This window comes from Verticillium alfalfae, genomic scaffold (assembly GCF_000150825.1).
Source record: "Verticillium alfalfae VaMs.102 supercont1.6 genomic scaffold, whole genome shotgun sequence".
NCBI lineage: Eukaryota > Fungi > Ascomycota > Sordariomycetes > Glomerellales > Plectosphaerellaceae > Verticillium > Verticillium alfalfae.
The window spans coordinates 2,055,673-2,068,284 of record NW_003315033.1 but is presented as its reverse complement, the minus strand read 5'-3'; the positions used below and the strand labels follow the sequence as shown (position 1 = coordinate 2,068,284).

The 12,612-nt window shown below is 60.2% G+C and overlaps 4 protein-coding genes across 4 annotated transcripts in view; 2 read left to right on the top strand and 2 right to left on the bottom strand.

Annotated features, from left to right (window-relative positions):
* Positions 1 to 1,239, top strand: part of VDBG_05756 (tyrosyl-tRNA synthetase) — a gene marked incomplete at both ends in the record, with an annotated part of 1,979 nt that extends 740 nt beyond the window's left edge. The window contains 6 exons of the mRNA XM_003004597.1: positions 73 to 165; positions 216 to 314; positions 393 to 441; positions 490 to 599; positions 648 to 755; positions 802 to 1,239. Of these exons, the coding sequence (XP_003004643.1) occupies positions 73 to 165; positions 216 to 314; positions 393 to 441; positions 490 to 599; positions 648 to 755; positions 802 to 1,239 (897 nt within the window). The remainder of the gene's footprint in view (positions 1 to 72; positions 166 to 215; positions 315 to 392; positions 442 to 489; positions 600 to 647; positions 756 to 801) is intronic.
* Positions 1,240 to 1,715: 476 nt separating this feature from the next.
* On the top strand, positions 1,716 to 2,982 carry VDBG_05755 (conserved hypothetical protein; the record flags this gene model as incomplete). Its single annotated transcript, XM_003004596.1, has 2 exons — positions 1,716 to 1,749; positions 1,862 to 2,982. The coding sequence occupies 2 exons, from the start codon at positions 1,716 to 1,718 to the stop codon at positions 2,980 to 2,982; spliced, it is 1,155 nt and encodes a 384-aa protein (XP_003004642.1).
* A 656-nt stretch (positions 2,983 to 3,638) lies between these two features.
* On the bottom strand, positions 3,639 to 5,008 carry VDBG_05754 (nitrilase; the record flags this gene model as incomplete). The annotated part of the gene is made up of 2 exons (XM_003004595.1): positions 3,639 to 3,699; positions 3,753 to 5,008. The coding sequence occupies 2 exons, from the start codon at positions 5,006 to 5,008 to the stop codon at positions 3,639 to 3,641; spliced, it is 1,317 nt and encodes a 438-aa protein (XP_003004641.1).
* A 1,137-nt stretch (positions 5,009 to 6,145) lies between these two features.
* Positions 6,146 to 10,482, bottom strand: VDBG_05753 (inositol hexakisphosphate kinase; the record flags this gene model as incomplete). Its single annotated transcript, XM_003004594.1, has 3 exons — positions 6,146 to 8,159; positions 8,217 to 10,177; positions 10,435 to 10,482. 3 exons carry the CDS (start codon positions 10,480 to 10,482, stop codon positions 6,146 to 6,148), a joined length of 4,023 nt encoding a protein of 1,340 aa, XP_003004640.1.
* Between the last annotated feature and the right edge of the window lie 2,130 nt (positions 10,483 to 12,612).

The following is a 12,612-nucleotide window of genomic DNA, read 5'->3' as shown; positions in this document are numbered from 1 at the left end:
TACCGTGCCGAATACTACCGCTTCACGATCACGTCTATGCTCAAGGCTGTTGGCGTCGACACCTCCAAGTAGGACTGTTCTGACCCGAGCAACGCAAAGTCATCCCAGCTCACACATTGCAGGTTGCGCTTTGTCCTTGGCAGCGAGTACCAAAAGTCCTCTGATGTAAGTATACATTCAATTCAAGGTGGGAATGCTGCTGATTCTGGGGTTAGTACGTCATGGACCTTTTCAAGCTCAGTTCCATTACTTCTGAGCACGATGCCCGGAAAGCCGGCGCCGAGGTTGTCAAGCAGACCTCCAATGCTCCTCTTGTAAGGCTCGGCACCTCGTTGAAGACGACTAAGATGCTGATGGAATGATAGTCTGGCCTTCTTTACCCTCTTTTGCAGGTGCTGGACGAGCAGTACCTTGGGGCTGACTGCCAGTTTGGCGGTGTCGGTTAGTAGCGTGTCCCTGGCCTGAGAACACGATGCTCATAGTTTGCAGACCAAAGGAAGCTTTTCACGGCCGCGAAGGCTTGGCTGCCAAAGCTGGGCTACAAGGAGCGCGCACACCTGATGAACCCCATGGTGCCGGGTCTTCAGGGTGGCAAGATGGTACGATACCCGACGCATTGGGAAAGCGCAACGCACTAACGGCAGCAGAGCTCTAGCGAGGCCGACTCCAAGATCGACCTTCTTGACAGTCCTGACGTCGTGACGAAGAAGCTTCGCAAGGCTGAGGCGGTTCCCAAGATTCCCGAGAACAACGGCGTAAGTTAATGCGCCAATCGCACCGCCAACCCCGCTGACCGTCCAGGTTCTCTCCTTCACCGAGTTCGTCCTTCTTCCCGCGAGCGAACTCAAGTCCGGTAAGGCCGAGTTCGTGGTCGACCGCAGCCGCGACAACCTTGAGCCGCTGGTGTACAATGACATTGCCAAGATGCACGAGGACTACAAGAACGACATCCTGAGCCCCCAGATCCTGAAGCCGGCCGTTACCAAGGCGCTTCTTGAGCTGATGGAGCCGATTGTCAAGGACTTTGAGTCGTCGAAAGAGTGGCAGGAGGTCATGCTCAAGGCCTACCCTCCGGAAGAGAAGGCCAAGAAGGTCAAGAAGGTCAAGGACAAGGGCTCTCGTCACCCTGGCACTGGGCCCGCTGGGGCGGAGAAGGCGGAGGGCAAGAACGAGAAGCCTGTCGAGGAGCAGACTGGCATTTCGACACTCGAAATTGCCAACCACCCGCCGGCGCCGTAAATGCTCGCGATGGATTAGAGATGGATGCGCTGTGACGAGAAAAAGAAACGAAGCGTGTCGCGTTAACGGGCCAAGAACCAGCGTGTCCATGTGCATCCAGGGGTGAAACACCGATTAACGAATCTTCGGGCTACAAGGATACCCGGCTGCACCTCGTCGCTCCACCGGACCGGGCTGCGGCTGAGTCTGGACCCTTAACAATAGAACGTCGAGCACCCCCAATCCCAATCCACCAACACCATCCAACCAACCATTCACATCTGTACCATTGTCAGACCGACATCATCAGGCGACCTACTGACTCCCAACCCCTCGCTCTATTTTCTGAAGCTGTTCTTCCTCTCGTTGAATCTCATCCTGACTTAAGCTTCTTCCTTCCTTGCTGCACAACCCATTGAAGTCTTGACGTGGCAAGGCAACACTCCTTCACGACGACAGCTTTCCACCTGTTCCTGACAATCCCCGATTGCAACCTGATGGCGACAACGGAACCTGCGCCCTCGCCTCATGGTATTTCCCTCGCCTCTTCTCTTCTTCTCGGCCCAGAATCTCTCGAGCAACTCCCGCACACGCCTTCGAGCATCATGGCAGCTCGAACAGCAGTCAGCTAACATCATGTCAGATCGCTCCGATCGTCCGGGCCGGCGTCGTCCCTTCTCCACGTGGGTAAAGAAGCTCACGACCAACTTCAAAAACTCCTCCAGCGACGGCCAGCTCCGCAACGGCTCCGAATCGAAGCGACTACAGGGCAAGAAGGGCCACAAGAAGCACGTGTCGAAGAACAATAACCCATACCCGCAGTCAGGCCGTGTCGGGCAGGGACAGACAAACCACAGCTCGCACTCGTTCTCGTCAACAGGCCGCAGCGGCAGTGCAACGTCACTAGAACGGAGCGTGCGGTCCGACGACGACCGACCCCCACACACAGCGGGCGGGGCACGGTCGCTGGCGCCGACGGTAGCGACGGACCATGAGGCGCCGCATTCGATGGTCGCGCCGTCGCATGGCGCCTCGTCCGTCGCCGGGACGAACCGCACGGCCGGGGGGATCGATTCGAGGCGGGGTGGTGACAGCACTTTCTCGTCGCCGGCGCCGTCCGTGCGGTCGCTGACAACAACCCTGACGACGATCCAATCGACCATGGCGCCGAACACGCAAACGACGACCAGCAACGCCGGTAACGGACACCACGGCGGCGGCGGCGGCGGCCACCAGGGCCACACGCAGTCGATTCAGTTCCACCAGCCCTTCCCGACGGCATCGCCTGCCTCCGCGATCCCCTCCCACCTGGCGCCCTCGTCGACGGGGCCCGGCCACCCGACGACGTACAACAGCGCGACGGCCAACAACCTGCTGACGGACGACGCCTCGATCCTGACGCTCGCCTCGTCGTCGAAGCGCCGCCGCCGCCGCTCCTTCGACACGGACGCCTCGGTCCGCGCCATGGCGCCCTCGTCCCTCTGGGGCGGCAGCCGCGAGTCGCTGCCCCTCAGCGTCCTCAGCGCCAACATCGACCACCACGCCGCCGCCGCCGCGGCGCACCAGGCCGGCAACAACCCGCGCAGCCTGCAGGGCGTCGGCGTCGGCGCCGAGCGCACGAGCATCTACTCGACCTCGGGCGTCGCGACCATGCTCAGCGAGCGCAACAGCTTCTACGCCAAACAGCAGCGCGACGCCGGGCGACGGCGCCAGCACGCGCAGCGGGTTCCTGGGCCACGGCCGCGCCGACAGCATCAGCGGTAGCATCGGCGGCGTGGCGAGCCCGCTCGTGAGCCCGCGGGAGAGGGCGGCCGTCGAGGAGACGATGGAGGAGAGGACGGCGGCGACGGCGGACGTGCGCGGCAAGGAGAGGGATGATGACGGGCGCTAGCTGCACGGCACGGTGATGATACCTTTGCATTTTGATCGGGTCGGACGGTTCGGGGTTCGGTACAAAGAGCGGAACCGGGGTCACGGGAGGACGGTTGATGGCAAATCATGAAGTGGAAAGGTGGTCGGGGGAGGGATGTCTGTTTTCTTTCGTTCCTGCTTGTTCAGTGCGCGGCGTTGGTTCTGGCGGGATGCGCGGTCTACGTATACAGTTACAGTACCGTGTTAGAAGACATCATCAGCATTAAGGAGAAGTCTTGAGACGAATCTTTTGATTGTGGTCGCCATAGTGGTGCTGTTTGCCTTCATGCTCACTCCAGGATATCAATCGTAAGTGCTGGGGATATCAATCCAAAGGATAATGGAGATTGAACGGCAGGTTGCGTGGGATTCTGGTCCTTCATGCGCAAGAGCAAGGACAGGCTACTGTGGCGAAATAAAATCCTGTACCTCCCAACTTGCCTAATTTCCCAGACAAACATCCAGTCAAACATGCTCCAATCGTGCCGAAACACACCCCACACTTCCCCCTAGTAATAAGGTAAAGGCTCGAGATCCAGCCCTTCGACCGAAAACTTGAACGAGTCGTTTCTGTACAACGTTAGCAAAGTACGAATGACCCAGAAGCAAAAGGGCAAGCGTACCTCGAATAGCTGCTGCCAGCATCCAGGTCCAGACGCCCGCCGACGCAGTCCTCAAAGTTGACATCCGCATAGATGATGGTCTCGTCGTCTTCCCACTGCGGGCCGGCGAGAACGTCACCAAAGGGTCCGACGATGGAGCTGCCGCCGCGGCAGGACCACCCTGACGCGGCATCGTCGGCCCTTTTGGTGCCGTTGGTCCAGTCCACCGACGGCTTGAGGCCCTCGGGCATACTCTTGCCGTTGTCGTCGTCACAGCCGAGGACAACCTCGTGGCCATCCTCGACCATGACGCTCTTGCGGCGCGCCTTGCGGGCGCCCGTCGGACTCGTGCTGGCGCTCTTGTCTCCTGGTAGGACAATCTCGTGGCCCTCCTCCGTGATGCAGGAGCCCTGTCGTCCGCGGACCCCGTTGCCTTGCTGCTGCTGCTGCTGCTGGACGCCGTTCCCACTTGCACCCGAAGAAGGCTTCTCTCTGACGGCCATGTTGGAGCTCACGACGAAGCACTGCCCTCGCAGCCGACGCTCCGCATCAGCGACAGCCAGGCATCGCGCGCATCGTCGTCGCGCGAGTACAGTGACGTTTCTGGGCGTAGAAGCGCCCTGGCGCAGCATGGGCATGTAGTTCTCCAGCAAATGGCGGCGGCCATGTTGACGCGGGTGCCGCGGATGACGGTGCTGACGGCCTTGAGGGTGGCGGTGCCGCCCTGGGCCCAGATGAGGCGCTCGGTGGCCGTGGGCATGACCCTTGCGGCGCTTGCCGATGACGCCGCGCGCCGGGTCGACGTAGACGGCCGAGCAGTAGAGGCTGCCACCGGCACGCTCGACGAGGCCCGTGACGAGGAAGACGCCCGTCTGGGCGGCGATGCGTTCAAGTGCCTCGCGCGTGCCGTCGCCGCGGGACACGCCGCCCGTCTGGCTCTCGTCGAGGGACGAGGCGGGTAGCTCGCGGCGCAGCCAGGCATCACCGGCGCCGGCGGCAAAGGGCCCGACGACGTCGCCGAGGTCGATGGCCTGGCGGAAGTAGGCGGCGTACTCAGCGCGGCCCTTGGCAGAGCGGCCGCCGATGATGGCACCAAAGTCGGCACCGCGGGGGTAGCCGCCCAGGTAGGCCTCGGGGAGGAGCAGCAGGTCGGCCTTGTCGGCTGCGGCACGGCGCGCAATGGCCTCGAGCTGGGACAAAGTGGCCGCTGTGCCATCTGGGTGCGTGGCCGGCGAGGCTGTCGCCAGGCGGACGTGGCCGGAGGGAGGGGCAGACATTCTTCCTTCGGAGACCTGGTAAGGTTCACGGGCCTGTAGTGTGTCGTGACGAGAGAATGTTGGTGGTGCTCGGGTGTCTGGTGTATGTATTCCAGGACGATGGAGAGTTCACACCGGATGTCCAAGGTTTTGAGGATGGTGCTCCAAGATATTCGTCTTGGAAGAAAGAGTCATCGGAGTGCAAGCCTTTCTCTAGACTATCAGTCATCGCATGGCAGCAGCGACCACCAGCAGCTCCTGCATTCAAACCCCGACCTCTCCAGTCCCCGAGTGGGGCGCCGCTTCCCGTCGGAGGCACGCCCTGTCTGATTCATAGCTAAGGTACCTGGGTAAGGCAAGGTAGGTACTGTAGTGCTCGTGGGAAGGTACATATAGTACGTCAGTCGTGCCGCTCACAGTGCCGTTCTTCAGCGTCACAGGTGGCCGGAGACGGAAAGCGTGGGCGGGCTGCACAGTACGAATAGTCGAGAACCAGGCGCACCCGCCCTCGATCCGTCCTCTCTTGTCTTGAGCTTCCCATAGGCCAATGCCTCTAGCTTGTCTGGTTCGTGGACCTTGAGTTCAGAGTCTAGGTCGCTCTTTCCCGAACCCACCTTATACGTGCCCGAGTAGGACCGATGAGGGGCGCGGGGTAATCTGGTGCTTAGCTCAGCGAGATTGACGGTTCGACATGTGCTCCCGCCGCGCAGACATGCCCCCGGCCCACCTGCGAATGGCTTCTCCTACCTAGGTATCTACCGTAGGTACCTAGGATAAGGTGTCCAAGTTGAGAGAATGGTCTTGCAAGCAGCCCACATTCACGACACCCACTCACGTCACCAATGACCAACTTTGTCTAATATCATTTTATGTAACACTGACCCCCCCTTTACCAAGATATAAAACAGAAAAACCAAAACAAAAACTCGCAGACGCCGTCCATGCATGCCAGGGTATGCGAGTCGAAATACCAGCCCCCGTCCAGATCCCGCCCCCGCCCCTGCCAGCGCCGTTGCAAAACCAAACCAGACCGTACCATGTCGTGCCGTGCCGAGCCGAGCCAACCGGATGGAGAGCGCAAAAAAACACATCAGCGGAGAGCATACCAACGCCCTGCCATCGCTGGCTGTCGTCTACCATCCATCCCTCGTTCCTCGCTCACTCGCTGACCTCTCCCTCGTCCTCCCCGCCTTCGAACCTGCCGTCCATGTCCACGCCCCTGGCGCTGACGAGCCCCATGTCCGCCCGGATCTCCCGCTGAATCTTGAGGAAATACGTCCGTAGCGTCCGCAGTCCCCGAATGAACCCCCAGTCCGCCTGTTCCGGGTGTTGCGGCGGGCACGGCTTGCCCTCGGCGACGTCGCCCTTGGTGAGGCTGTTGGCAAAGTCCGCAATCTTAAAGTCAATCTCACGCTTGTTCTTGCGCCGCCGCTTCTCGCGCTGGGCGCTCGTCTCCTCCGTATCCGTCGCAAAGTCCGTCGTCGAATCGTCCACCACCGTGTCGTACTCGCCGCCTCCGCCGCTGCCGTCTCGCGCTGTCGTGTCTCCGTCGTAGAACATGAGCAGGCTCGCCGCATAGAAACGGTATCCGTCGAGCTCCCGAACAATCGACTCGAGTTGGTCCAACTTGGCGAGGATCGTCGGGATATGCCGTAGGATGCTCGCCGTGTCGAGTCCGTCGTACAGGAATCGCGTCAGCGCGTCCTGGAACTCCCTGCCCGCCTTGAGGTCGCGCCCAAAGTACTTGTCCTTGAAAACGTAGCTCTGCGTCCGGACATCCCACACCTGGAGCCCGCAGACACGCACGCCGAGCTCCCGCGACGTCGTCCGTGCGCATTTGCCCTGCTGCGACTTTTGTTTCTTGGGCGTCGCCTCCACGCCGTACTGTCGTGTGCCCATCTTGAGATCCATGATACACGGCCGCTTCATGCCGGCCGTAAGATCTTCCAGCAGGAGGAAGAATTCAGCCCGCGAATCGCTCTGGCCTTGCGTCTGCGCTTCTTTGGGATTGACCGGACGCGGAATCTTGCGGAACTCTTGCGGCGACGTAGACATGGCGGGGTCGTCAACAGCTTGTTCTTGCTCTTGCTCAACCTTGGCCTCGGGCTCAGGCTCATCAACTACAGCCCCGTTCGCTACAGGTCTCTCCGACTCGGCGTATTCGTGTCCGTTCTCGAAGCCATTGGCCGTCGACATCTCTTGTCTCAGGTCCTTCAGGTGCTCCGGTACATCTTTGGCGCTGTCGCTGCTGTTTCGACTGGCCGTCTGGTCTGCTGGCTCCCAGTACTTCAGATGACCTCTCGACTCCGTGACTGTCTTGGGCTTGCGGCGCAAGGCGCTGCCTGAATAGCGACGCTTCTTCTTATCGGCGATGATCCTGTCCGCCAGCGTCTCTGGCTCCGGCGCGCTGGTGCCCGTCACCTCCTCCACATCGTCCGTGTCTGCCTCGTCGCCATCCGTTGCGACAGCCTCTGTCTGTGGCCCCAGATCGCTGCGACTCTGGGCAGGCATCGGCGGTGGCGAAGGAGCTCGCTCCATGGCAGACAGGGGCGACGAAGGTTGGTCGCCAGACTGCCCGTTCTCTTGTTGGTAACGACCCAGCATGCCCGAGTCGGACGTTGCAGGGCGTAGCTTCTGGTGCATGCGCAAGGGAATGCCACGCTGGTGTGGGCGTCGATGCTTGTGAACCGGGATTGGTTGTTTGAGAAACACGTCGTTGAACACCTCGTTGCGCAGGCGCTTGTTCACAGTTGTTGCCCCCCAGCTGTTGGCATGTCTGTCGTCAAGGGACGGCCGTTCGGGCGAAGTCGACTTGGCAGCTTCAGGGGTGTTGGGTGCAGCGACCGAGCTGCTGCGAGATCTTACGAGATCAGGCGGCGGCGACGGTTGGAGGAGGTTACGGGGCAGAATATGCCGGTTGTCGTCGAAGGTGACTGTCGGAATGGGAATCGACGCGCCGGCTAGGGACTGGCTAATGATTCGTCGGTGCTCCTGACCGGGTTTGACCTCAGCGTCGTCTTTCAAGGTTTCCACGGTAGTGCCATCGCCAGCGACCTTGAGCCCATTCTCGCCTGTTGCTCGGCGCACCAGGGCTGATGCAGCATCGTCTCTTTTGTGCACCGACTTCCTCCGGGGCTGCTTGTGAAAGGTCACGTTGAGCACACCGATGTACCTGTGGTTCTGTTAGTGACAAATGATAACGGCACGCAGCCCACTGCTCTGGACGTACCGCGGCAAAAAGGTCAGCAGGTCACGATGGTGCTGCTCGACCTTTTCGTAAAACTCGTTCTCCCTGTTGTTGAGCTGCTTGCAGACTGCTCTACGAGAGAAGCGCCAGAGGGTGGTGTGCCCGCCCACCTGGTGCTTGTAGGGAATGAGTTCTATTGCCTCCTTGGGCGCTAGCTGATCGACCTCGGGCTGTTCCTCGCTGGGGAGCTCGCCGATGACCTCCTCGTCTCCCGTCTTGGCGACTGGAGTCTCTACCTCTGGCACATCGTCGGCGACGCACTCGTCCAGCCTGTCCAAGTTCACCTCACGCAGCGGTACCTGAGGCTCTGGCACGCGCTTCGAGGTCGGCGGCTCCTTGGCGACCACCCGCTCCGGCCCAGACGTATCGTCATCAACCTCGGGTTCTGGTTCATCCGCCTTCACAAGCCAATCTTTCCTCGACGTGGTCCTCGTGCCCATTGGTTGTCTGGGTTTTGCGACGTCTTTATCCGTGTCACTCGATTCGTCCGGCGCCTTGTGGGGCACGAACACGGCGGAGGATATCTTCTCCTCACCCGACTCGTCGCCCTCCTCGTGGCTATCTCCGACCTCGGTGCTCTCGCCAGAACCGCGGCGGTCAGCCACAAAACATGGCTGCTCGGCGATGTCGTCGCCAACCTTGTCGTGCGGTGTGGGCGGTGAAGCCGGATCAGCGTCTTTGGGTCTCCCGGTGCGCGAGTCGACGCTTTCGTCAAAGATCTGTCCATGTGTCTTTCTAAGACCAAAATAATCTTGCGGTGGCGATTCGCTCAGTACTGGATTGTCCGGTGTGTCGATGGGAAAAGTTCGAGCGCGTGGTAATTTGCGCGCCAACGTATCGTCGTGCGAGGCTGCCCTCGGTGACAGGGTTGCGACTGGGGGCTTCGCAAAGTCTTCAACGGCAATGTCTGCCGTCAATGGCACAGGAGGTGGCTCTTCACGACTGGGCGATGGTTTATCGCGAAGCGCCCCTCGCACGTCCTTGCGGCGGCCCTTTTCCTCCTTGGGAAGTCCCTCTCGGAAAAAGCGCAGACTGTAACTGGCCTTGCGACTGCGACCGTTCGGCTCGGCACCCATCATGGCCTCGGTGACCGACTTTTCGACCTGACCGTCCTCTCCACCGTTGCCCGCCTCGCCCGTGTGACCAATGGACCATATCTTCTCGGGGCCTTTCTGGAGGCGGTGGTCGGTCTTTCGTGTCGTCGATCGCAGGTCGGCCAGGACATCTTCCTTCTCCAGCCTGGCATCAAGGTACGTGGCGGGTGGCGTGGCCGAGCCTTCGGGAGAGGTCGAGTGGGATTGAGCGCGTGTTGTCTTGGGTGTCTCGATGGCCGTTGGCGGTGTAGCGTGAACGCGCTCGAGAGAAGAGCATCTAGCTCGGTTCCCCTTGAGGAACTCGCGGTGGTCGAGCAGCATGGCCCGGACGCCGTCAAAGCCTGAAATGTCGTAACTGGTCGACATGGTATTGGTGTCAGGTGGCGGCAGCACCATGGTGTTGGAGCCGGTCGTCGACGAAGGCGCCATCATGGCGGCTGAGGGAGCGCTCTCCGATGTTACACCTTCGATGAGAGGCACATTGTCAGTTCTTTCGTCGAGAGGTGTGTCGTGTTCGGAGGCGAGGGCAGGTGGCGGTAGAGTTGAGGTGGTGAGGTCGGTGGTCGTGGATGTGGACGTTCGTGATGGTGTTGGACGGTGATGGGGGGAGGTTGACGAGGGTAGTGTGTTGGTGGTGTTGGTGGCGGAAGGGCTGATGCCACGGGCAGAAGCGAGAGCTTGTGAAAGCAACGACGGGCCGGCCTGCCTCGGCGGGAGGACAGGGCTCCGGGACTTCTTATCAAGGGCGGCGGCATGGTGACTGGGGGGGTCGAACCGGGGGTCTGGGAGATCTGGGAGGCCTGTCTCTGGATAGGCACCGGGGGGTGGGCCAGCCGCTGTGAGTTCCGGCTGGCTCAGTTGGGTAGCAATGGGAGTGACGGCCCCTGAGCTCAGGTCTCTGGATGTGTCTGGGTCTGTGCCTGCGCCTGCCCTGCGGCTGCATTCACATCGGACGTGGAGGGAGGGGGCGGAGGACCAAGAGAAGGAGAAGGAGGCGAGATGGTGGTGGGCAAAGGGCTGTTGCCAGGGCCCGGCAGGTGGGTGGGCGTTGGTGCGGTTGCTTCTCCGGCTCGATCTGGTTCTGCTTCTGGCGCAATGCTGCTCACAGGGGCAGGGCGTGCGGCATTTTCATTGTCGCGCAGCGTGCTGGACATGAGGAGAACATTGGGCGAGGGCGATGAGAGTGTGGGAGGATTGAATCGCGGCGGCGTCGTGGGTTTTTTTTCGTGGTTGGAAAGGGCGTGCGGTGGGTTGAGGCTCCTTGTTGCCGATGATCTGGTCGTGTCGTGTCGTGTCGTGGAGGAAGTGTGGGAATTGAGTGGGTGGGATTCGCTTTTGGGGCAGGAAAGGCACTCTGGGTCCCCGAAGCGCAGGGCCGGACCTGCCCCGGCAGGGGGGGTGGGGGAAGGGAGCCACCACCGTGTTTATGGCCAGGTCTGGGGGGGAGGAGGGGGGAGGGGCAGGGGAGTACGAAGTCATTGCCAGCTGCCAAAGTCCCACCTGCGACTCACAATGTCCAATGGATTACGACGAGCGGTGGAGAGGGGCCGTGACTGGAGTGGATTCAGGTCCCTTTTGCCACTGTGCGTTCCTCTCCCTACGGATGACCTACTGCCGGCCACCCAATCCACTGGAGCCCGCCCAGACCTTCGGACCCAGCCTGCTGTTTGTTCGGCGGCGGGGTCTGCTACTACCCACCCAAGGAAGAGGGGCTTGTGTAGCGACGTCTATGACGCACTGTGACCGTCCAGGTGTCTCCAGCCCACCACGTGCAGCAACTGGCACCTGTCCTGTCGCTGCGGCAAGAGGCACCTTGTTAAGGTACCCTGAGTGGTCATGATCGATGATGGAATCGTGACTCGGAATTAGATACCCAACAACCAGCCCTTTCTGCTGCTTTGTGTTGCCCTGAACATGCCTAGGTCCCTCAGGTAGGTACCTAATTACGGTAGGTAATTCATGGCTACTGCCGTCTACGTCCGCTAAGAAGAAACACAGACTCTCGAGGGCCACTTCATTGGCCATTATGACACATGCCGTCATCGCCTCTGGCCTTGCTCTCGCACCACCCTTTTCCTTCATGATGAAATGGCAAAACCCAGAACACCAGCACCACACCGGCATCGCGGATGAGCTCCGGTGCACGATGCACAATACCTGGCTAGGAAGGGCTTGAAACCTGAAAGCACCCATGAACTACTTCGGAATCTGGTTCTCTCTTGCTTGTGCCGGGGTCAGGACAAACCAGCCCCCCCTGGCTTCGCTCAACAATTTGGCTTTGCCCTGCCACTGGGCAGCTTGTGAATCCCGGGCAGCGTACCTTAGTTAGAGGCACCCCGGATTGTCCAGATTGACGAGGAACAAGGTTCAAACGACGGTGTACCGCCTCACCAGTTTCTTCTCGGACGTCAAACTGTTTTCCAGAGGACCACGTTGCCAGAGACTCCAATCCGACAGGAAGCTGGTTCCTCAGATAATGTCAGGTAGGTCCGCAGGTCAGCCGAGGAGCAAGAAGAAATTACGTCAAAGCATGGATGGATTGAGTGTCTCGAGACGAACACAAATGAGATGCGAACGGCAGACGGAAGACAAACGGACAAAAATGACCGAAAATGATTTGGGACGTTCCACGCTGGGTGCTCATCACTTCATGTTGCTTCTCTCACGACATGCTTGCATCTGCACCTCGGTTACCCTCCCCCCTCTCCTCCCTGCTGGCCTTTCGCGATGAACCACACTGAAGCGAGTCGCTTCAACCCAAGCAAGTTTCGCCGAGCACCACGATATGCATGACAGACACCACACCCACTCCTCTGTCGACGATGGGTGAGATGGCCAAGCCATTCCGTGACTTAAAAACTGCCAGCGCATCTCACATACCAAGGAGCATCATCAGCAACATCGTGGGCCGCTTGAGCCCCGTCATTTCCCCCGGCCGATGCTTCACATGAATGTTCCACCGCATCATCACCCCAAAAAACGACCGACGACGAGCGTCCAATTGGCCCCCTTTCCGTCTCGCCCGTTTTGATAATACCATCCTCACAAGTCCACGACCACTCACCGCTCGCCCCGTCCCTCCATCAATGTACTCCCTGTAAATAACCGGTGAATATCGCCTGTCGACGACTTCTTCTCTTCTTCCGCGAACGTCCATCTTTGTTCCTGATATTGCCCCGTCTATGTACTTGCAGTGTGTACAGTAGGAAGGGGGACGACGGCCTGTCAGTGAGACCACCAAATCATCCACCCCTCAATCGGACGTCAGTACGTCGTTGATCGAA